Consider the following 23,662-nt stretch of genomic DNA (forward strand, 5'->3'; position numbering starts at 1 on the left):
GAGTTGCAATGCCAGGTACAATGGTCAGGAATATTTTGTAGACAAGTTGTTGAGATCAGTTGCTTACAACAGGCTGGAAGGCTCTGGCAATAAAGTGCCATCACCTTTTAATAAAATGGGAAGGGTAAAGTTTAATTTACAACAGAAAAGAAAATTTCCTGCATTCTTGTGAATTCTCACGCATCATTAAATCTTTTTTGTATTGTTCCAAGAGCAGAGGGGTTTGGGTGATTTCACTAATTGAACTCAGAGCAGGATGACTTTCGGAACACCATTTAAAGATTCTCCTATTTTTATTAACTTCCACACCTAGAGAAGTGAGTGAGCATCACAGCACCTCTGCTCTGGCAGTTTTATTATTTCATGCCAACTTCACACAGTGACTTCAGCTGCTCCTCCTGACACAAATGCCTTCCAAGTGTCACACCTACTCTGCAGATTTCCAACACAGCCCTTCTAAGACTTTTAAATGGTTGCTCCATCAACATCCTTAGTACTTACCAATATTTCAAGATAATAAAATATTCCATATTTGTTTATGTTTTATAACTACATATCCCCCCAAGCAAATAAACTATGTGTTCTAACCTGTGGAGTTGTGCAGCATTTATTGAAATTGTAGATTCATACTGTTATTATGAGAGCATGGAACAACAAATATAAAATTAAAACTCATCATTACCTTGAAATCTGGCATGAAACCTGAAACTAAATTAAAACTTATCTAAATGCCAAAACCAAGGAGGAGAAAAACACCACCAAAGGGAAAACTTGTTCCTAGATTCTCGTTCCTATTTCCCATTCAATTTGTTTGCATATTTGCAAACAGAAGACTGAAAAAAAGTACCTGAACAGTCACAACTGAGTCACCTGGAACAGTGAGAGGCTGGCATGTGCATGAAGGGAAGCATCTTTGCATCAAGACTTTGAAAAAGTCTAAATCTACTCCAAATCCAGACTTGGAGGGCTGTTGAGAATACAGCAAGATTTAATTCTCTGGATGAGTCTTATACCATATACTATTGATAAAGAGCAATAAAATTACACAAAATGGGATGATTTTTACCACATCCAAGGAGATATGAAATCACTTGCCTGGGCACAACTCAGTAACACCTGAACTACTCCCCATGCACCTGCACACAGAGGCAGAAATGCAGACAGCTGCAACTGCAGGCAGATTTTAGGAATTCTGTGAAAACATCCACTGAAACATGAGGAAAAGTTTGCACAGCTTCTCACTTGCTGAACTTGACAACAGAAGTTCAATGAAGAATCAAACCAAATTATTTTTCTTGTGAAATAGAACAGGATGTCATTTGATTCAAATCTGCTGCTCCAATTATTTGGTCATTAGAACAATGATTCACCATTCCAGGCATCTTCATACACAGCTCTGGGCCCATATCAAAGAGGCCAATCTGCCATGTAGAACACCAGAAATCAAGTTTTCCCATGAAGGACATTTTTATTTCTGCCAACTCTAGTATATAAATCTTCAAACAATAATAAGCTCAATAAATTTAATGCAGCTGGAAATGAGTCAGATAAGCAGAAACGGCAGGCCTTCAATGAATAACTGATAGGCCAAGGGAAGGACAGGACAATTGGAATGGCAGCCTCAGCCACAGTGTAAATCAGCACTGAACTATCTGAGAACTCTGCAGGATGCCACCAGAGATGGTGGCTGGGCTGGAGAGAATAGGGGTGGAAAATAATTGCCTGAAGAGTGAAGAACACAAACCAGAGTGCAAGGATTTGAACAGACTAAAGGAAATAAGGATGGGGATAGGAAGGCCAGGTGCAAGCTCACTGACTGATCCAGTGGTGCCAGCAAGGGGGGTTATTTAGAGATGCAAACGAGATGAGGCTGCTGTGGAACTGCCTCGAGCTGTTTATTTTCCAGCATCATTCTCATTACATGATTATGACAATGGGAAGAGGCCAGCAGCTCACATTCCAGGAAGAAGGCCAAAAACCTTAATGTTACAACTTACTTTATAAGCTTCTTTGACCAATCACACAAAGCAGAAGCACATTGACAGTAGTTCCATCCAACCACCATAAGCACAGGTACCTTTGGTTAAACAAAGCTTGCTTATTTCGAATACAATACCTGCTTGTGAGCCTTAAAACACAACACACATTATTAAGCTTTAATCTTCCTAATATCTTGCTAGATAAACTTTTCTGTAGCTTGGAGAGTTATTCTAGACAAGCGTTAATACACAGACCATTGTTCTATTTGCCCTTGCTTTTTCTACAGTTTAAATAATTTTTCTGCTAACCTAACTCATCACTGCTGTTTTAGCTCTACTCACAGTTCTGCTGTATCTAAGGCCTGCCTTTTACAACTTTCTCCAAACCCTCTAATTTTATAGATTCCCACAAGCCAGGAAAGAGTCTCAGCACCAGCAGCACCATCCCAAGTCAGGAGCTGGCAAACACTGCTCCTTGTTCTGGAAACCTGGAATTTGAGGGGTAAGGTGTGCCTCAAACACTGAAAGCTGGGTGCCTGAGGGGCCAGCCAAGGTTTTTGGCAACAACAAGATGTGGAGCAAGCTCATCTCCCATGATCTGAGATAGGCTGGCAAACAAAGCCCTCTTGCTGCCTGCACATCGAAAACCAGTCTTACAAAAAAGCTTCTACAGAATGTGCTGTGTGCCTGAATGTATCAGAAATGAAATGTGCGCAGTAAAACCTGTGAGTGTTCCCTGCAGACACAGCCCTGCACTTGAGCAGAGCCCTTCTGCTGAAGGTCTTTCCGTTAAGTGAAATATAAATTGGTAACTGTTGTTGATACTAATTTCTTAGGCACTTATAACTAAATTATCCACTAGAGAGCACAGCAACATTTTCAAACACATTCTGCTTATGCCTGCAAGTGCCAAGTGAGGTCCTTGTGGCACTCAAAGTCACTCTCTACACAAGAAATATGCTAAACAATCTGCCATGCACAGCAGAGATAAGGAGTGGACTCAATACAAGGCTTGAACGAGAAAAGGTCAACAGACCATGAACTTTTAATGAACAAATTTCAGCTGCTCCCAGCCTGGTGTGCAGTTCTTGGACATTACTGATGAAACAACTTCTTTTTCATTATCCACTTTTGTGTATAAATATATAACAACATACAACAGAAAGAGAAAATACATAAATACATTCTTCCTATGTGCAGGAGAAAGGCTGAGCAGCTCAGCTCATCAGCATTCTGGGCAAGAGCTGCTCTGCTTCCTGCTCTCCAATATATTCTGGTGATGTCATGACATTTTTACTTTCCATTAAAGAAAACCTTTCATCATTTACTATTTCCTATTTTAATGAGCATCCTGAAAAATCATCTATTGTTTGAAAACGTAAATAAAATATTCTTCAGTTTTGCTGTATTTTACAGTTGCTGAGAGCAAAAAGATCATCATCCATATGAAGTACTCTGGAATTTCTGCTTTAAAATATTGTTTAAAACTGCTGTATTCCCAGAGGCCTTCATCAATACATTGACAAGTGTGTCCACAGCACGCAGAAATCTGAATTGCACGTCTCAGAGCCACAGGGAGACAAATTAACTCTACCAGAGATCTTTACTAAATATGTTTTTCCTCCTTTTCCCACAAACCATTTGAGTCAATCATTGCTGTAAAAAGATTAATAGCATAGGGCATCTTGTATTCCCAGAAAAAACATAGAACTTGGCAGATCTAGTCAAATATGTTCAGAAGAGGATAGATTCAGACACTGAAAAAAAAAAGTTATTGCAAGTATTTAAGTCTGAAATAAGCCACATATAAGAGAAATCTTGCCCTAAACAGCCTCACTTACAGCTTTATAATCTGGAGAGGAGGGGATTTATAGATATTTCACATTTTTGTTGGCACCCCCATGAACAATTCCTGCCCAATTTCCAGTCTAAACCTCCTCCAGTTTAAGGCCAACCCCCTTTGTCCTATCAGTATGTGTCCCCATGAAAAGTCCCTGTCCAAATACTCAGCGCCATTTCTTTGGGGTTACTCTAATCCACTTTTCAATCCTATTAGCTAAAAATCATCGTAGTTTTCATAATAGGCATCGTTACATGTTTATACGGTTGAGGAAAAACAAACAAACCACAAAATAAAACAACGAACCACATAAAAATAGAAAGAAGAAACATGAATTTTTTTCTCAATGTACAGTTATGGATAACTCCTGACACAAGTTTAGCAAATCCTCCTCGACACTGAGAAATGTATTTCCATATTGATAGACCTGATTTCCTCTTTCTGCCTTTCCAATCACACCAATGGGGTCTGAGTCAGAGAGGGAGGGTGCAGGGGTGTTATTAACTGGCAACACCCTGCAAAATAAAGCCAGAAAGCAGCAGCAGCAGCCAGATCCTACCTGGAGAGCACGTTTGTGATACAGGCAGCATCTATGCCTGCTTCAGCAAAAAAAGTGGAGCCTTTTTTGATGATTTCCAGCCCCCTGTAAAACAGTTCTCTGCAGCATAAAGTGTCCTGGTCTTGGGAGCAAAGCTTCTTTGAAGGGGGGAAAAATTTCCTGGCTGGGGATGAAGTGCTGACCCGTGGTTATTAGAGCTGCAGCTCCTTCACCTGCATGGTTTTCCTAAGTGTTTTGGCTCTGCAAGAGTTGATGAGCAGTTTAACATCCTGCTGGGAAAATAATAGCTTCTATATCCATGTGTGGACCATTTCAATTCATCTAGGGAAGAAAAGTCTCTGTAGGTGCAAAGGCTCACATGAAATATACACTTTTAATAAAGCATTTAGAGACACAAAGAGTGATACGGTCTTCCAATCTCAGTTAAAGACAGGTTCATGCTGGAAAAAAATTTGTTCATGTTGGACAAATGCTGAAGCTGAGGGGCCTAAGGATTCTGTGTGCAGTGTACCACACACTTCTAAAGGGATTTGTGAAATACCAAGCTGTGTTTGGTGTCAGGTACATGCAGTCAATGTGTGTATGTGTGATTGCCATGTGTGTGGAGACCAACAATGGGACAGTTGCAAATTCTAATAATAACTGAGGAAAGTAAAGCATGGAAGAAGGCCTTTGAACCTATCTTTTGTTTGAAATTAACTTTAGTTGATTTAGGAGCATTGGAATTAAAGCATTAAGGATGTTGCTGTTTCCTTGTAACTAAGCCTTAAAGAATTTTGCAATAATAACCTTTTGAAATATAATTTTAGAATATTGCTTGTATCTTTGAAACTATAGCTTTAGAATATATATAAAGGAAACACACTTATCTCACACCTTAACAAAAAAGAGAAAAGCAGCTTGAGAAAGGAAGATGAACATCAACTCAAGGGTTTATGGTTTCGACCAAGGGAAGCTGGACATCACTGTTATGAGATTTATAGTCCTTGTAATTAAAAGGTGGACCCACATCTGGAAGCTGGACTTCACCAGATGGGATTCGTGTTTCTTCTTTCAGAAAGCAGACCAGCACCATCTAAGATATTCCTTTTGGGATACATCCTGAGAAAAACTAAATCACAATAGTGTATAGAATTGGGATGTAAAAATTGGAATAGAAACTGCTGATGAGTAAAAATTGGAATAGAAACTGCTGGGAAAGCTGATGAGTACCCCTATAAATACCTGTAACCTCAACTATGGGTGTGCAGTTGGAGGGAAAACTTCTCCCACTGTACCCAGCGCTGTATTGCTCATACTTTACCATATTAATTAATAAATTGATTGCTGCTTGAATATTGGCCTAGTCAAGCTTCTTATTCATAAAAGATTCTAACTGGATTTAACTTTTTAAAAAGTGTTCTGCTTTTGTTTAAATTACTGATTTTAAATCTGACAGAAGTCACTCAAAAGACTGTTCTTTCCAAACAGCATTACCACAATAAAAATTAAAATACATCTAGACTAAAGCAGGAATTTTATTATTCAGTAAAATTCTGCACCTCTGACTGCTTTGAGTGTATCATACCAAAGGCTCTCACAAGGATGAGAAAAGACTCAATTTGAGGAAAAGCCACAGCAAAGAGGCTCTATTAATTAATCAAGGAAAAAGGAACCTATTGAATACCATGGAGAGGTGGTATTTGGAACTCATCAGTGTGGGCTCCTCATGCAGGAGATGGATAAAGAGATGGAATAATCATTCTCAGAAATTCCCCTTTCCGAGTTTTGCCCACTCAGGTGAGCCCAGGACACAACCCCAGACTCCCCCAGCATGGCCTGGGTCCTACAAGGGGAGGTTTGGGGGCACACAGTGAAATTGGGGTCACACGGGGAGGTTTGGGGGCACACAGTGGGGTTTGAGGGGTTACACAGTGAGGTTTGGGGGCACACGGTGAGGTTTGGGGTCACAGCGAGGTTTGGGGACAGACAGTGAGGTTTGGGGTCACACAGTGGGGTTTGAGGGGTTACACAGTGAGGTTTGGGGACAGACAGTGAGGTTTGGGGGCACAAAGTGAAATTGGGAGCACACTGAGGTTTGGGATCACACAGGTTTGGGGACACACAGTGAGGTTTGGGGTCACAAGGGGAGGTTTGGGGGCACACTGTGAGGTTTGGGGCACACAATGAAATTGGGCTTACACAGTAAGGTTTGGGGGCACACAGGGAGGTTTGGGGTCCCTGCACCCCCTGGGCTGGCTGCACTCTGGGCTGGAGCTGAGCTCTGCCCTGAGCTTTGGCTGTAACTAAAGAAAGACAAAAAATCCCCCAAATCTGTTTTTTAGCAGCATGTGTGTGAGGATTGGCAGCAGTGGAGCCCCGCCCTGCTGCAAACCCAACCAGGTGACAGGAGCTGCTTTACATAAAGGTCATGGCTGTGCCCCAGCCCTGCTCCCCTGTCAAGGACAATAACACAAATCAGAGCACCAGCAATGGGCTGTAAAATCACTCCAGCTCTGAAATTCTCTGCTGAGAATCCCAAGGGAGGTCATTTATCACACAAACTTGTGAATCTCACAAAGACAGCAATGCTATCTTAACATAATCACGTTTTTTTTTAATAAGCCTCAGCTCATCAATACACAAAAATTTTGTGAAGAATTAATTTAATATGGGCCCCTTCACAAGTTCCAGATTATCCATCTTGGCTTTTTGGAATGGAAACAGGAGACTCATTTCTCTGACAAATTGAAAGATAATTTTTATCTTAAGCTTTCCACAAATACTACTTTTGTGTAAACTGAGAAAAGCACATGCACAGTATCATTTAGCAAAATTAACAGAATTATTTTTGCACTGATGACACTAAAATAAACTCAAAATATACATAAGAAGAAGGCTCTTTTTTATCTTCTGTCTACACACCCAATAAAGTGGATCTCTGCATATATTTCATATAAACCTTTACACAAATCTCAGGCAGCCCTAGATCTAGCTATATTTCACAGTTAGAGTGGTTTTAATTAAGAACTTGTGAAGAATGGAAATGTATGTGCTTCAACATCACACCAGCAAGCTCCAAAGCAACAACATATATGGTAAAAGCAACAGGGTATCCCAAACAGCCCAAACCAGCAGCCATATGGCCCAGGACACACATTCCATCTGTTATAGGATAGAATTAGCAGATTATTCTATCCATTATTATATTTTTCCAAACAGAATTGAGAATGCAGAACTATGTACCGGTAGAGAGCTGGTATTTCACTAATCCTGTTCAAATTGTGCCCTAATGTGTGTTTCAATAAGCAGTACAGAAATTTAACCTTGTCACAAATTACTTCAAGATGTTGGAAGGAGAGGGGGGAAAGGAAGGAGAGGAAAAAATAAAAAAAAATTTAAAAATAAGTAAAAAAATCAAGATATATGTAGATCTGTCTTGTGGATAAAAGCAGCTAATCCCAGTCTGGCTCCCACACAGTAACTCTTCTCCAAGAGCAAGGAAAGGGGAGGTAATTTCCCAGGGAGGTCCTGCAGGGTGACAGAATATATGGATTCCATTAACTGGGGAGCCCATCAATCTGCCCTGGCAGCCTGGGGATGGCAGGGCCACGCTGGGGGTGGCTCAGCAAAGGGGACACCAGCTGAAGGGCCCTGGGGAGGGGGGGCTGGCACCCCAGGATTGCTGCGACAGGCTGGGAATGCCCCCGGGCTGGCTGGGAGTGGAGCTGAGGGACAGACAGACATCACCAGCTCCGTGAGGGGCTGGGATTCTCTGCTCAAACAGCACAGGCAGGGCTGGGCCTTGTCCTTCTCTGGGAGCTGTCCTGGTCAGACAGGGCATGTCCTTGGGTGTCCTGGTCAGACAGAGCATGTCCTTGGGTGTCCTGGTCACATAGGCCATGTCCTTGGGTGTCCTGGTCAGACAGGGCATGTCCTTGGGTGTCCTGGTCACATAGGCCACGTCCTTGGGTGTCCTGGTCATATAGGCCATGTCCTTGGGTGTCCTGGTCAGACAGGGCATGTCCTTGAGTGGGCTCCAGGATGGGGACAAGGAAAAGGCAGGGGTGGCACACTCTGCTGGCTCAGCAGGGCCTGGTGTGGGATCACAGAGCCACAGGGAGCAGGGACCTGCATGGCCATCCAGAGCCACAGTGTCACACAGGGGCCTGCATGGCAATCCAGAGCCACAGTGTCACACACAGAGCAGGACACGGCCATCCAGAGCCACAGTGTCACACAGGGGCCTGCATGGCCATCCAGAGCCACAGTGTCACACACAGAGCAGGACATGGCCATCCAGAGCCACAGTGTCACACATGGACCTCCAGGGCAATCCAGAGCCACAGTGCCACACAGGGGCCTGCATGGCAATCCAGAGCCACAGTGTCACACACAGAGCAGGACATGGCCATCCAGAGCCACAGTGTCACACACAGAGCAGGACACGGCCATCCAGAGCCACAGTGTCACACAGGGGCCTGCATGGCCATCCAGAGCCATAGTGTCACACACAGAGCAGGACATGGCCATCCAGAGCCATAGTGTCACACACAGAGCAAGACATGGCCATCCAGAGCCACAGTGTCACACACAGAGCAGGACACGGCCATCCAGAGCCACAGTGTCACACATGGACCTCCAGGGCAATCCAGAGGCACAGAGCCAGACGGATCAGGGACCTGCATGGCAATCCAGAGCCACAGTATCACCCCTGGAACAGAGACATGGCAATGCAGAGCCACAGTGTCACCTACAGAGCAGGGACATGGCAGTGCAGAGCCACAGTGTCACCCCTGGAACAGGGACATGGCAGTGCAGAGCCTCAGTGTCACACAGGGACATGGCAATCCAGAGCCACAGTGTCACCCCTGACTCGGGGATCTGCATGGCAATGCAGAGTCACACAGTGTCACACACAGAGCAGGGACCTGCAAGGCAATCCAGGGTCACAGTGTCACCCTGGCTATGGGACCTGCATGGCAATCCAGAGCTGCAGTGGGTCTCTGCATATATTTCATATATTTAGTTCACATTCATAGATATATTCATATATATTTTTCACCCTGGCTCCTGCATGGCAATGCAGAGGCACAGGGACATGTCATCCACAGATGAGGGACCTGCATGGGACATGTCACCCACAGATCAGGGGGCTGCAGGGGATACCCAGTAGCTTATCAGGTCACTGTGACAGTGCTGATAATGCCCCAGGGTCACAGCATCAGTGCTCCTGCCACCTACAGAGCTGTGCCAAATTTAGGAAACTGTCCGCTTTTGGGAAATGTTTTCTCTCTCTCCCCTGCTTTAAAAACCCCAGAGGAACACTGTAAAATGTTATAGCTCTGCTACTTCACTCTTGTAACTTAACCTTGGATTTTGGGCACTTTTTTCCCTTAACAGTGCATTGTACCCTCTTCAAAAGTTTCTCCAATTAACCTGTACTGCTAATGACTGCCAGACAAAAACTCTGGGAAGCAACACTAACAGAACACTGGATTTTCCCCTTATTTACCCAACTACTTGTAATTGTGCCACGCTTAAGGCCATTGAATCAAGTGAAGGAAGATATAAAAGTAGTTTATATTACTAAAGTACCTGAATGCTGACAGACAACAAAAAAATAACTGTGCATGTGTTCTGCAGTGATGAGAATCTGTGTATCTGCTTCTCACTGCTGTGCAAGGGTGCAGCTCCTACTTGGCTACAGCAAATGAGATACCAGCCCATCAGCTTCAGGAGGGGTGGAAAAAACTGCTCCCTGGCAATGAAAATACATCATTTTAAGGGCTTAATTTATTTCCTTTATTCGGTGATATTAGTTCTGGGTGCTTTCCTGCAGCATATCAGGTCTCTACAAACCCCAGTATCACTATGGCTAATCTATAATAACATAACTATCTGCAGTTCATTCCATCTCCTGCACCAAGCCATGAAACTCAATTACCAAGTGAGAAAAAAATGGGGAAGCCAAAACAATGATGTAGAGCAGGTGCCAGGGTGTCAGTGGAGCTGCCACAGTTATTGCTGTGTGCAGCTGAAGCACCTCAGAGATTGGGAACACTCAGGGCAGCCCATTCCCAGCCACACAGGGCAGCACAGGACAGTGGCATTTACACTGAATTTATCAAGCTAAGAGGCCCCAAGTTCAACCTGTATTTCCCCCACCTCCTTATTCACCTTAAATAACGTTGTTGATGTAATACACTGTTTACACATTGAGGTTTTTTACTTCTCAAAATAATCATTCTTCTATACCGTATTTTAAAATGCCAATGCATCAGAATTCATTACAGAACCAAACAAAACCAACAGAAAACATGCATTTAATAGAGAAATAAACTGCAGCAAGCAACGGGTTTCAGTATTTAATGGCATGAATAATGAATTAAAAATTAAGTTTAAATTATGTTGAAGGTCATAGAAAAAGCCTCAAAGAAAGATAGTTAAACAGACTTTAAAAGGAAGATTTAAATAGGTGATCTTTTAGTATTCTAGCAAAAACACTCTGTCTTTCACTCTTTATTTAAATTAAAATACCACTCAGTGACTGACCTTTTTAACATGGCCTAAGGGAGCAGGGTATGATCTTGTTAGAAAAGAAGTGATATTAAAAGAGCAATACTATTAAAAAGCAGAAGATGATGGAACCCACAGATTAAAATTTGTTTGCTCAGGGAAGATTAACTTTTATGAAAAGTCCTTCCTGCTACAAGCAGAGACAACTGCTGCTGTTACCACTGTGGTAACCAGTTCAGGGAGTGAGTTAATAAAGACTGTCCTTAAAAGCAAGTCACAGAGCTCAATCCCAGCTTTGCTGACATTTCAGCAGAAGGGTCCCTTCTTTTCAGCATCCCCCTTGGCTGCCAGCTGTGGCAGGGATGGCCTGGTCTGACTCTGCTCCTGAACATTCCTTCAGTGGTGTCCTTCAGCTTCACTCCCCCCTTCCAGACTTGTATCAGGAGGGGATGTGACTGCAGGACATGAAATAACACCACACACACTCACACTGCTGCTCTCAAGGTAAAAAAGAGGGAACTTTATTTTCTGACTCCAACATTTACAGATGTCCAAAAGTGACAGTGGATTGGAGGGTGACAGTGCCACCTCTCCAATGACACTGGAAAAACCAACAGTCCATCACATTTCTCCTCCTCCATAAAAGAATGCAAAACAAGAAGGTATTTACATAAAGCGTGTGAGAAAGTTCATTACAAGAATGTAGACAGCAGAAGGCAAATCTTAAAAAATCAGGGTGAGAAAGGGGCACAGATCCTGCCCAAAGACAAAGAGGAGGGCAAGATTTTGCCCTTCTAAGTTCACAGAAAGCACCTGAAACTGCCAGATTGTGGTTACAGCCCTGCAGAGAGCTCAGCACAGTTATAGGGGAGCACTTTAACAATCCTCACTGTCACTATAGGACACAACACACAATGGAATCACTGCTCTTTCCAAGGTAAAGAAGGGATTTTTTACTTTCTGACTCCAACATTTATAGATTTCCAAAACGCACAGTGGATTGGAGGGTGACAGTGCCACTTCTCCAATGACACTGGACAAACTAGTAGTCTATTAAACTTCTCTTCTTCCATAAAAGAAGGCAAAACAATGAGCTATTTACAGAAAGTGTGGGAAAAGGTTCATTACAATAATGTAAACATAAAAAAGCTTAGAAAATCTTAAAAAATCAGACCAACACCTCACCTCACTTTGATCTCTGCTACTCCAAGTCAACCTCCAAAACCCCTCCTCCCCTTACTTTAAATGGAGTCTATCTCCAGAGATGGAAATGATGAATGCCTAATCCCCACCAAGAATTAAACAGCTAAAACAAGTCACTGACTCACCCCTTCAAGAACTTTCAGCAGAGGCTGTGACCTCACAGTTCTGCACAGCAGAGACCCCTGAGCAGGGGGAGCTGAGCCCTCCTCAGCATTTTGGCACCAGCCAAGAGAGCCCTGAGCTGGTGCCACACTGCCCATGCCCACAGCAGGGCACAGGCTGGCACAGTTCAACACTGGAATTGGGTTTGCAGGGACCCTCATGGCAGGGAGGAATGATCAATCTGACTCCATGTTCTCAGAAGGCTGATTTATTATTTTATTATACTATATTATATTAAAGAATGCTATGCTAAACTAATGACTACAGAAAGGATGCTTACTCAATTAAAAAGATGATAAAGAAAACTCCTGACTCTCTCCAGCGTCCTGACACAGCTTGGCCCTGATTGACCAAAGAGTGAAAACAACTCCCAGCAGAATGCAATGGAACAATCACCTGTGGGTGAACAATCTCCAAACACATTCCACATGAGCACTACACAGGAGAAGCAAATGAGACAAGAATTGTTTTCCTTTTCTCTGAGGCTCCTCAGCTTCCCAGGAGAAAAATCCTGGATGAAGGGATTTTTTAGAGAATGTGAATGCCACACACTGGCATTTGAAAGTTTTACACTTCACTGCTCAGAAATTAAGAAATGCGTTCTGTCCCTGAATTTCCATGTGGGTTTTAATGGATTAAAGCATCACTGTCATGACTTAGAGGAAATTCATATAAATTAGATGGCTGGTGAAACTGTGTGGAGGTTGTGTCCTTGAACTTGTCTGGTGTATCAATTAGTACATTGTTAATTAAATCTAAACCACTAGAAGACTAAACTGCATTCAATGAAGCAACCAAAACCTGATGTCACAAATTATGTGTTGTTAAAGGGAACACTTCAAAATAAAGATGTCCAGGAAATCCAACACTACTGTCTTCCTGCAAGGAACCCAGGTGAAAATCCCCCAAAATACTAAACAGGCAAAGATCTAAAATCTCAGAACATACGACATTTTTACTTCCTTTGGGTCCCAATATTCAAACATTACCAAAAAGGCAGAACCACATATGTGTATATAGGATATTCTACAATGTTTTAAGCAAGGGAGATCCTGTTTGAACCTGTTGTCTCCTTATAATACTGAATTTGCTGAACGTGCTCAAAGATGACATCTCCTGTACAAAAAAAGAGAATAAACTGGAAGCCCTCCAGTTCTTTTGCTACAGAGACTGAAATGAGCACCACTGAAACCAGGCATAACCTTCTGAAATCACATTCGTGTTCATTCATTTCAACCTCCTCATGAGGTAAAAACACAAAAGTTACCGGCCAGGCCAGGCAGCGTGGGCCATTCCCTTGGTATGCAGTAGATGCACTGTAAATATTTTCCTCAGTTTAATTCGTGGCTGGAAAGGGATTAAAGCAAAACAGTTCTGAGAACTAAAATTGAGTCAGTGCTGAGGCTTGGATGGATTTCTAAAAACAAGCATTTCTATGAATTTATACATATTATCTAATTTAGTTGCTGGGTTTTTCCACCATCTTCACTAAAATTTCAGAAAAATTACTCCAGTGATGGGAAACATACAAATATAACCTTTTCTTTTTCAGATCTCAATACATTTTATTAGAGAAATTGGTCTAGTAAAAAAAAAAAAAAAAAACCAAAACAGAGCAAACAATAACAAATAAACCCAAACAAACAAAAAAAAGAGCAAACTATTTGTACTTATCTATCCTTAAAGTAAATCAAGGTAATTTGAACTATTCCAACCTCACCTCTTTGCACAGAATTTCTGGGGTTTTACTGTGCAGAATGGAGATGATGAGACTTTTTCTAACAAATTCTTTGATATTCACTAATACCAAAAACCTTCTGTCCTATAGCCCTTTAAAATCTCTACATGCAAAAAAGTAACTGGAACAACAGAAAACCATCACAAAATGAGATAATCAAGTTCTGGTTTTGAAGATACAGAAAACAGATACATGATTTTTAAAAATCAGAATTTATTTGACTAAAGTCATGTTTAATCACTTTATTTTCAGATTACCATGGAATCATCACCAAAATTGTGTCTCCTTCAGTAATTTTTCATAAGAGTTTTTAAAAAAAGAGTCTCTAGGATTAGCTAAAGATATTATCAAATCCATGGTGATGTGGGTCTCTCTTGATTTTGAGTCCAAAGTCTGAAACATTGCTGGGTTGCTAAAAATTCCATGTCTATTCACTTTCATTTGTAGCTAAAGCCACTTTTTGAATTTTGAATAAAAATAACAATATTGAATTAAAACACTGATACTCCTGACAAATAAAGCATAGAAAAGCCTTCACTGACAAGAAAGCCAAAGCTGTTCCCCAATTATTTGAACAGCACTTTCCTCTGACTATGTTATAGATGCTCCCAGAGTTCTTAAAAATCAAATGTTGCACAAATTAATTCCAGAGAAGGAGGCGCAGGGGTGGGCAGGAAGAATCAGCATTGAGTACAAGTCAGTTTAATTTGCAGGTATCTGAGAGGACATTATAACAATGACACGAATAAGGATAACAAAATGTTAAGGAAAAAGCACTGTCAGTAATGATACATTCAGATAAATGGCAAACGTACTCACATGAACTCTATCATTACTGCTTCAATCACAGTCATACTTAAACTTTGGGGAGCTAATTTCATTTATAAATTCTGCTGCTGCACATCAATTATCAGCAGCATTACTAACAGTGAGGCACAGAACTGCTGTGCCAGGGTGACTGATTGTCTGGCATTAGCTCTGATAAGCGAAGGGTTGCAAACCACTTTAAATGTCAAAAACCTGCAACAATAATGGGCATAAGCACCAGTTATATTCCTCTAACTTCCCTGCCTCCCTGGCAATTCATTATTCTGTCTCCTCATTGCTACATCCTCTAACTAAAAAATATAAATGCCAAAGAGCACTGATCTCCCTTACAGAGCATTCCCAGAGAGAATGGGAGAGAATCAAAACCAGAGTTAATTCCCTGAGCAAAATATTTGCAGTTGATTCTATTTCAAGATCAGTAACAAAATTTTGATGTCAAGGCATTAAAATCAATCCTTTCAACACAGCGATTCAGTTCAAGAAAAAGATGAAAAACTCAGCATCAGCCTTTCTATAGAAATATCCCAGTATGGCTCCAGTAAAGGGGGCAGAAGGTGAGGAAAGACTTACCCAGAGGTGCTGTGAGCATGGCTGGTGCTGCCACTCCATCACACGGTGCCCTGCCCAAAGCACAGCCAGAGCTGCAGGAGCTGCCTGCTGGACAGGCAGCCTGAATGCCAACTGCCTGTGACATTGACTTGTTTCCAGCCTCTTGTAGCGCTGCCGCTATCAGTGTTATATTTGTATAGTAGAATAACATGAAATATTGATTCTGGAGTGCTTATCAACTGGACCTGCTCAAAATACTCTTCCTAGGAAGTTCAGCGCTGCTTCTCATGCAGAACCGGCGCTGTGTGTTTGTGCAGGGAGCTGCTTGCTCTCTCGCAGCGCTTGGAATCCTTTCCCTGAGACATCAGCAATAACTTTTCAAAATCCAGGAGCAGTGGGAAAAGACACAAGCAGTATTTTCTGAAATTGGATGAACTGCCCTTTAAACTAATTTAAATGATTTGACAGAACGACTTTAAAAGACGTCGTCTCTTCCGTTCTGGCTTCAATCACTACTCTGAAATCTGTCCCGGGGCAGGACAATGACCAGCAAATTTCTAATTGCAAAATCAATCACTAAATATTCTAGGCACCTTTTTTTTGTTGTTGTTTTGCACGAGGTATTTTGTGCATTTTTCTGTGTGCCAGTACAATAAGAATAAAAGCAGAGGCTGCTGCCCATGGTTTGCCTCTGCAGCCTGCGAGGGGCAGCTCCAGGGGCACAAGGGATGAATTTGCCAAGGGCTGCACACCAGAGACACCTGCAGCAGAGCCCCCAGACACACCTGGCACAGCCAGTGACAAATGGCAGGGATAAAGGGTCTCCCTCTGCAACCCCAGCTACTTACAGGTAACTTCTGGATGCCTCCATGGGTTTCTGCTGCTGCACGATGTGGGATCAATTACAGCCCAACCACCAAAATCAACAGGACTTAGTGCACACCACCACTCAAAGGCACCTCCTCCCCCTCTGCTTTTAGGTCCATTTTTAATGTACCCAACACTTTTATTCACTATCAATGTGTTTAAAGCAGCTGCTCATGCAGGCACTGCTGTCACAGAATTGATGTTTTTTGGTTTTTTTTCAGACAGCAGCAGAGTCCTGAGGGTGGGCTGCTCTTAGCTCTGAACTAAATTATGCCAAAAGCAGACCAACCACCCTCCTGAAAATTCAAAGCTGAACTTGCTCGTTGTTCTTTCAGCAGGTCAAAAATTCATTATGCTGGTGTGCTTATAAAACTGACAAAATCAACAATTAACTCTCAAACTCACCCTCAAAAAGATTAAAAATGCCTCACTAGGAGAACTGAATAGAACTTTTGTGCTGCAGGTTTTTTCCATTATAACTATTTCAATTTTGTTTTGGCTGAACCCTCAAAACCCCGAAAAGCCACTCAATAACAAAAATTTTCTTTCCAAACTGGCCATTTATTCCCCTGAGATTTAATGCAATAACAATGAATTTATTTAACATTTTACCCTGTAATGTCTCAGGACGTAGATTCTATTAACTTGCTAAGAAGAGCCACACATCCCAAACTAGATAAAGGCTTGTACTTCAAAGACCTGCAAAACCCTTCCAGATTCAGCTGGAAGATTCTACCACAGAAGTTTTATAATGAGCTGAAAAACAGACAAAAACAGCATTCTGCAAAACCTGAAAAATAAATGAGAAAAAATGTTTTGTTTTACATATTTAGTTGTTCATGGACTTGCACAAATAGAAGTAGAATTTGTTTCATTACAGTGACCATTTCTCTTTGATACCAAGTAAAAAATTCAGCTCACATCTATACAATTGTACATAATAATTTACTGGATTATTATAGCTTTAGAGTTTGCTTCCCTAATGAAAATAAGCCTGCTACAAACATAGATAATCAGATGTATGAAGAAGCACTGTGACTCTGATTAGCTGTGATCCATGAGTCATCTGCAGGAGCTGGAGTTTAGGCATTCTTTCCACCAAAAGACAGCACCAACCTCCCACTGAAACCAGCCCCCTGAAAAGTCCCAAATTTCAACAGAAATGCCCACGAGGAGGCAAAAACTGGAGCCATAATAACTGAGCTCCACAAAACAGCTTGCTGATCACCAAGCAAGAAAAGCTGAATTTCTTCCAAACCTCAGCAGCAAAATGCAAACATTTCCCCCACGCAAAAAACACAAATAAATCAGTGTTAGTGCAACTGAGAGCAGGCAGCACTGCCCACTCCTTGCAGCCCCAAGCAGCCTTGCTCAAGAACACAGAGTTTAGGACACAGATGTTTTGTTCTTGCTTTCAATCCCACTATTTGACTATTCAGTTATTAGAAAATATTCATCTGCCCTTATTTCTCAGCCCACTTTGCAAATGCAGCAACGCTCAGAGGTATTACAGGAACTTCTGGCTGGGCTCAGTGCTGTGTTTCTCCAAAGCAACAGGATTTATTTTTTTTTTAGTAAGAGTATATTGATTATCTGTCAGGCACCATAGACAGATGGACAGTATAAATAGCAAACATTTGTGTGATAACTTAAGATTTAGATTTTAATTCACTTTTGGGTGGGTTGTTTCCCTAGCATCACTTCTATAAAATCAACACCTTAGAGAGATGAGTAATGGCAGTGAATTTGGATTTATAGCTATAAGAGTCCTAACACTAAAGTAAAAGTAGATGGTTCATTTCTCAGATTTTTCTCTTAAAAATTTTGGTTTTGCATTCAGACCTGCTGGGTTTTTTTTTGGATTTTGGCTTGCCTAGCAAGCACAACTTTACTTCTACCTAGTGAACTTCTACTAAGCCCAGCTGAGAAGTACACAAGTGCAGTAATTATAAAAATAACTCAGCTTTGCCAACAGGGATAAACCCAGCAATGCTTTGTGAGGGCTTTGAAAGAGGAAGAAACACACCTATTTCTATTCTGTTTATCCTCTTGCTCCTTTATTTGCAGTTCAGCATCCCAACACTGCAGAAGCCTCTCCCATGAACTGACAGGAGCAATATTTACTGTGAGTGCCTTGATCCACAGGAATCCCAAACCAGCAGAGCTCAGTCACAGGCTGTGCCATTGGGGAGCTCACAAACTTTTCAGCCCTGACACCAGCAGGAGGAACTTTGAGCCCTGTGAGGACATCAAGAGTTCACTGGCACTGCCCCATCCCTCTGGCCAGCTGCTAATTCCATCCTAAGGAATTCCATCCAGGCACTGGCTCAAACAGTGACTGGTTTATGTACATGCAAGCATTCCAGCTTGAACAACAGCTTGGCACAGGACTGAGCCCCACAAATCTGCATCCAGAACTGGTATTTGATATGTTCTGTCTCCTCTCCTACAGCAGGAGGGGGAAGTTTCACCATTAACCATCTATTTGCCTGTACTTTTCCCACCTGAAATAGAACATTGACAAGCTTTTTAAAAAAGGCGTGACAGTAAATATATATTAAATACTTTAAAATGGGGCTGAAACACTGTTTTACAACTTGAAGCCGTCACCTCCAATTTCCCTTTTCACATTCCATATTTTCCCTGCTTGCTCTGCAGCCTGAGATCAGCACAAAGAATTTCCTTCAGTGCCTGGCAATATCAGGATTCCCCTTGCCCAACACAGGTCACAATAAAGGGAAAAACTGCTAACAAAAATAGTTCTCTCTTCCCCTTAGGATTTCTCTTTTCCTGAATTTCATCTGGGCTGTACCCCTGATTTGGCTTTAGCTCCTGTGAGCCCATTTCCTCCACTTCCATCCCTCTACAAACACACCATGACCAAATGACTAATGAAGTGTTTACTACATGTTAAGCTGGAAAATCAGGTAATTTAAAAGGCAAAACATGACAAGGAGGGTCAAGAAGGTTAATTGTATTAAAGCTGGTGTCCTGGAGTGGCTCATGGGAATGATTTCATGATCTGGAAATCCTCCTGGACCTTAGGAGGTGCAGGGGATGCTCCTGGTGCTGCACCTGCAGCTCCAGAGGCTGCTCTGAGCTGGCAGACCAACATCCCTCTGCTTTGACTTGTCTAAGAATTATTTTGAACAATAAGTAAAATGAAAGCTGACACAAATGCTCAAAATCCAGACTGGTGAAGACAACATCCAAAACCTGAGGACACAGCGTGGATAAAAATCTAAAAAAGGGCCAGCACACATACAGAGAAACTGGCTGACACTAATCACAACCTTCTATAGGAAATGTGGTCTGTGTGGCTGTGTCATTGAAGAAGTATCTTGATCAAGCCTACAGTTAATTTCCAGTGTCAAAATTATTATAAAAACTGCATGGCTACACTTTGAAATTTGCTTAGTGCTTAAGAGAAAAAAGCTTGGCAAGAATGAGGAGTGAAAACCACTAGTGTGGTATTTCTGAATATACAAACGCTCATGGTTTTTTTTAATATGCAAACATTTAAACATTAGTGTCCAGCAAATTAGATAAGCACTTGGAAAGTAAAGCACTTCACAGATATACTCAGGATATTTGTTGTTCTTGCACATGAATAAAGCAGAAATGGACTAAAAATAATGTGAGTGTTTTACAACACTGAGAGAGAGGAGGAAAGAGAGAAAAATCTTATTCTCACTAAAAACATGGCAATGGCTGCACTCAAATCTCAGGTTTTTAGGTAAGACAATGCCTAGTACTTTCAAAACCTTAAAAAAGTGTTTCACAAAAAGCCATTTCAGCACAAAAAGTTAACCTTGAACAGGTAGCTAATGATCCAGGCCACTCCAGCCTCAGCAGCAGTGAATAAACAGATTTTAGCAGAGCAGAGCAAAGCCAGTCAGGAGAGAGGAGTGACAATGAAACAGCCTCAGGACATTTCAGTGAGCAGGAAAGTCAGCACTGAGTGAAGTGTGTAAGAAATCATTTCTCCAGACTCTTGATGCAGTCAAACAGCTTTTGGTTCAAGATTTTCCTCCTCTACAAATTTCTTGTCCTTTGCCAAACAGTGAGGAACTATTTGATACACTTGATATGTTACTGCTATATTTAAATGGCAACACTGCTCAAGCCTTCAGTAATATTTTGTAACCTGTCTAAATTCAGAAAATAGAGATGATGAGAATGAAAATGTAGCACAGTGCCCTTCAGATCCTCTGTCATTTGCAATCTGAAGCAATCTATAATTAATGCCAGGGCATCTAGGGAACACAAAATGCAGAATGTGCAGAACCTAAGGTGTGTTATCTTCTGTAACTGTAAGTGCAATAAAATATCTGACATTTAGTATTGATCCTTGCCATAATATAGGAATTTTTTTGAACAATAAGTAAAATGAAAGCAGTCACCTACCTTCACTTAATTCTAGTATTAAGTAAATATAAGCCTGCTATCACAGGGAGGCACAGACTTGGCTCACACAGTGGGTATAGTGTTTAAAATGAATTTATGTACAGATATTATTGATCCCTCAGAAGTCATGAGTGGGATTAACACTCTTTTCATGCCTGGCACCATTCTCTGCCCTGCCCTGTGTCTCACCAGCCAATACCAATGTGAAAACAGCATTTCCTAACTCTGCCTCACCTCAAGTTCTGGTTCAGCTTGGGACACCAGCACAGAAAACACATGAAGCCATTGGAGATCTTCCAGTGGAGGCCACGAGGATGGGGAAGGACTGGAGAGGAGCTGCTGAACTTGGTCTGTTCAGCCTGGAGGAGCCTGAGGGGAACCTCACTGTGCTCTCCAACATCCTCAGGAGGGGCAGTGAAGGGGCAGCTCCAATCTCTGCTCCCTGGGACAGGGAACGGCTGGAGCTGGGCAGGGCAGGGTTAGGTTGGATATCAGGGAAAGGTTCTTCCCCCAGAGGTGCTGGCACTGCCCAGGCTCCCCAGGGAATGGGCACAGCCCCGAGGCTGCCACAGCTCCAGGAGAGCTTGGGCAATGCTCAGGCACAGGGTGGGGGTGCTGGGGGGTCTGTGCAGGGCTGGGGGCTGCCCTGGATGATCCTGGGGGGTCCCTGCCAGCTCAGGACATTGTGAGATTCACAGGGCAGAATGTGTGGCTGTCCAAGCACAGCAGCACCCGCGGCTGCAGGGCCACCCCAGCTGTGCCAATCCCTGAGCCAAAGGCACTCCCGGCCTGCTGGGGCTGCTCAGCCCAGCAGACAGCAGGACAGACAGACAGCAGGACAGACAGCTCTGCCAAACAGGCCCTGCCTGCTGCAGCTGTGGCCCTGCTCAGCAGATGTGGCCCTGGCAGGGACACCAGGGCTGGTGGCTGTGATGATCATTGCCTTTAATGAAGGGATGGCATCATCATCAGGCTAAGGAGGATTTATTGCTCACACAAACATCACTCTCAGAGGCTGTGAGATCTCTGGGAGCAAACAGCCAGACATAGCTCAAAATGGCCACAAGTTCTTTGTTACAAGGCAATACAGAACTTTCTAACCCAATGGATAGGTGCCACAAGGTTTATTTTGCTTTTCTGACCTATCACCTTTACTTAATTTTGCTGCACTGTGCATACTTTCATCCAATAGGTTTCTGTCTCACATGCACACAAATGCTTCTATTCTAACTTCTAAACTCTTTGCTTACTCTACACAACCACACCTCTACACTATAAACCCTTCACCATCTTATCAATGCAGTTTCTCACTTACCTAACGCATATCCTTAGTTATAACCAAAGTAAGTAAATTCTTACTTATAATAAGAATTACAAAGTTTATATTTTGGCTATAACTAAGTATATTCTTTCTTATAACCAAAGTATAAACACAACTTTATAATTTTTCTACTTAATGTCTGTGTATTGTATTTTTACACCAATCCAAGCTTCTCCCAAGGTTGCAGATCAAACCCTTCAATGTCTGTGGAAGTTTCTGTTTTTCTGATTCCCACAGGTGGCCACCACCACCCTGGACAGGGACTGGGGAGGGCCAGACTGTCTGATGGGGGTGGGCAAAGATGAAATACGAACCACACACTCAACAGCCAGCAAAGATTAACCTGCACTAGATTTGGCAGCACGTTGGTAAAACATTCCCCTAACCTAGGCAATAAACCCACTGAGAAAAGGAGAAAAATGCTGGGCTGGAAAAAATCCTTCCCTTCTTGAAGATACAGCTGTCAGCACTGCCATGGCAGCAATTCAGGGCACACAAAGGAATTATGGTCCTCAGGGAGCTTTTGGTACACAAGCAAACACTCCAAGCACAGTTAAAAAGTTTTCTAGAGCTCCACATGCATCTCAGTAAGTTGAGCATTGAGGAAACAATCTGACACTGGAGCACTTCCCCACACTGGAACAGGGTGGGCAATGCATCACCCTGCTATTTGTGGCCTACCACTCCATTACTGCTCCTCTATAAAATTACATTGCTGATAAAAATTTATGTGTCAAACATTTTTGTGATTACAGACCAAAAGTCAAAATTTGCATTTAAATAGATGTATTAAAAACTCAGCAGCACAGGTAGAAGAGGGAAATGCTGTTTTAAGGAAATTTAAATAGGGAGCATCAGCACAGAAGGGATTTTTCTTCTTAAATGATTTGAACAATTTTGGTTTTATTACTGTTCTTGGGTCCAATTCAAAGTCAAGATTGGAACCATAGTATCCTGTAGCCCTGGACTCATCTCGAGAAAATAGATCTCTTTTCATCTTCCCATTGGGAATGACCCCATTTGTTGTAAATAAAGTATTTTTCTGTTCTCAGCCCAAGCCCACACTTTTCACCAGCTCACAGCCCAAGCCACGCAATCCTCCTTTGTTCTCAAGTTCTTCACTCACTTTTCTTTGCATCAGCCACCACAGGCTCATCTGCAGACACTGCATTCCTGCCCAGATATTTCAGACAGCAAGGCCACTGCTGAGAGGGATTCCACAGGATATTCCAGGCTGGAAGGGACCCACAGGGATTTCTGAGCCCAGCTCTTCAGTGCATCACTGACACACAGCTCACATCCATGACCTGGTGGTATCAGCACCCTGCTCTTTCCTCAATTTTCAGTGTACAACCTCAAAATTCACCAGACATTCTCCACTGCCTGACATCAGCTACCCCCTTGGACTTGAACATATTTTATTGTGCCCCTTTTTATTCCATAAAGGACTTCTGATGTTAAAGAACTTTTTTTTCTGCCCTCTCCCTAGTGTCCTTTCTTTCTTCTCATTACACACTTTTTATATTCTGTGTGCTGTCAAGATTTAACTTCACCCCTTGCCTCCAAACCTGATTTTGTACTTTCAAATGGCACCTAAATCTTGGCAATGGAATGCCTGTGCCCTTTACAGTCCAGCTGGGATCACCAACACATGCTCTCAACATAAAAACCACATAAATCAATGCTGTGCAGTGTTTTTTTTTTCCTTTCT

General features: G+C 42.3%; 1 protein-coding gene across 20 annotated transcripts in view; it reads right to left on the reverse strand.

Moving 5' to 3' along the window:
• RBFOX1 (RNA binding fox-1 homolog 1) overlaps window positions 1-23,662 on the reverse strand; it is a 1,162,974-nt gene that overhangs the window by 618,494 nt on the left and 520,818 nt on the right. For 3 of the 20 annotated variants that reach the window (XM_063171123.1, XM_063171126.1, XM_063171124.1), the window contains exon 1: window positions 15,378-15,592. The exons of 7 other annotated variants lie outside the window; for them this stretch is intronic. In XM_063171123.1, coding sequence (XP_063027193.1) covers window positions 15,378-15,567 — 190 coding nt within the window. In that variant the 5' untranslated portion in view covers window positions 15,568-15,592. Of the gene's footprint in view, window positions 1-15,377; window positions 15,593-23,662 lie in introns of those variants that run through there. 10 more of the 20 variants (XM_063171127.1, XM_063171122.1, XM_063171121.1 and 7 more) reach the window with 7 other exon arrangements.

Source organism: Melospiza melodia, chromosome 18 (assembly GCF_035770615.1).
Source record: "Melospiza melodia melodia isolate bMelMel2 chromosome 18, bMelMel2.pri, whole genome shotgun sequence".
Taxonomy (NCBI): Eukaryota; Metazoa; Chordata; class Aves; order Passeriformes; family Passerellidae; genus Melospiza; species Melospiza melodia.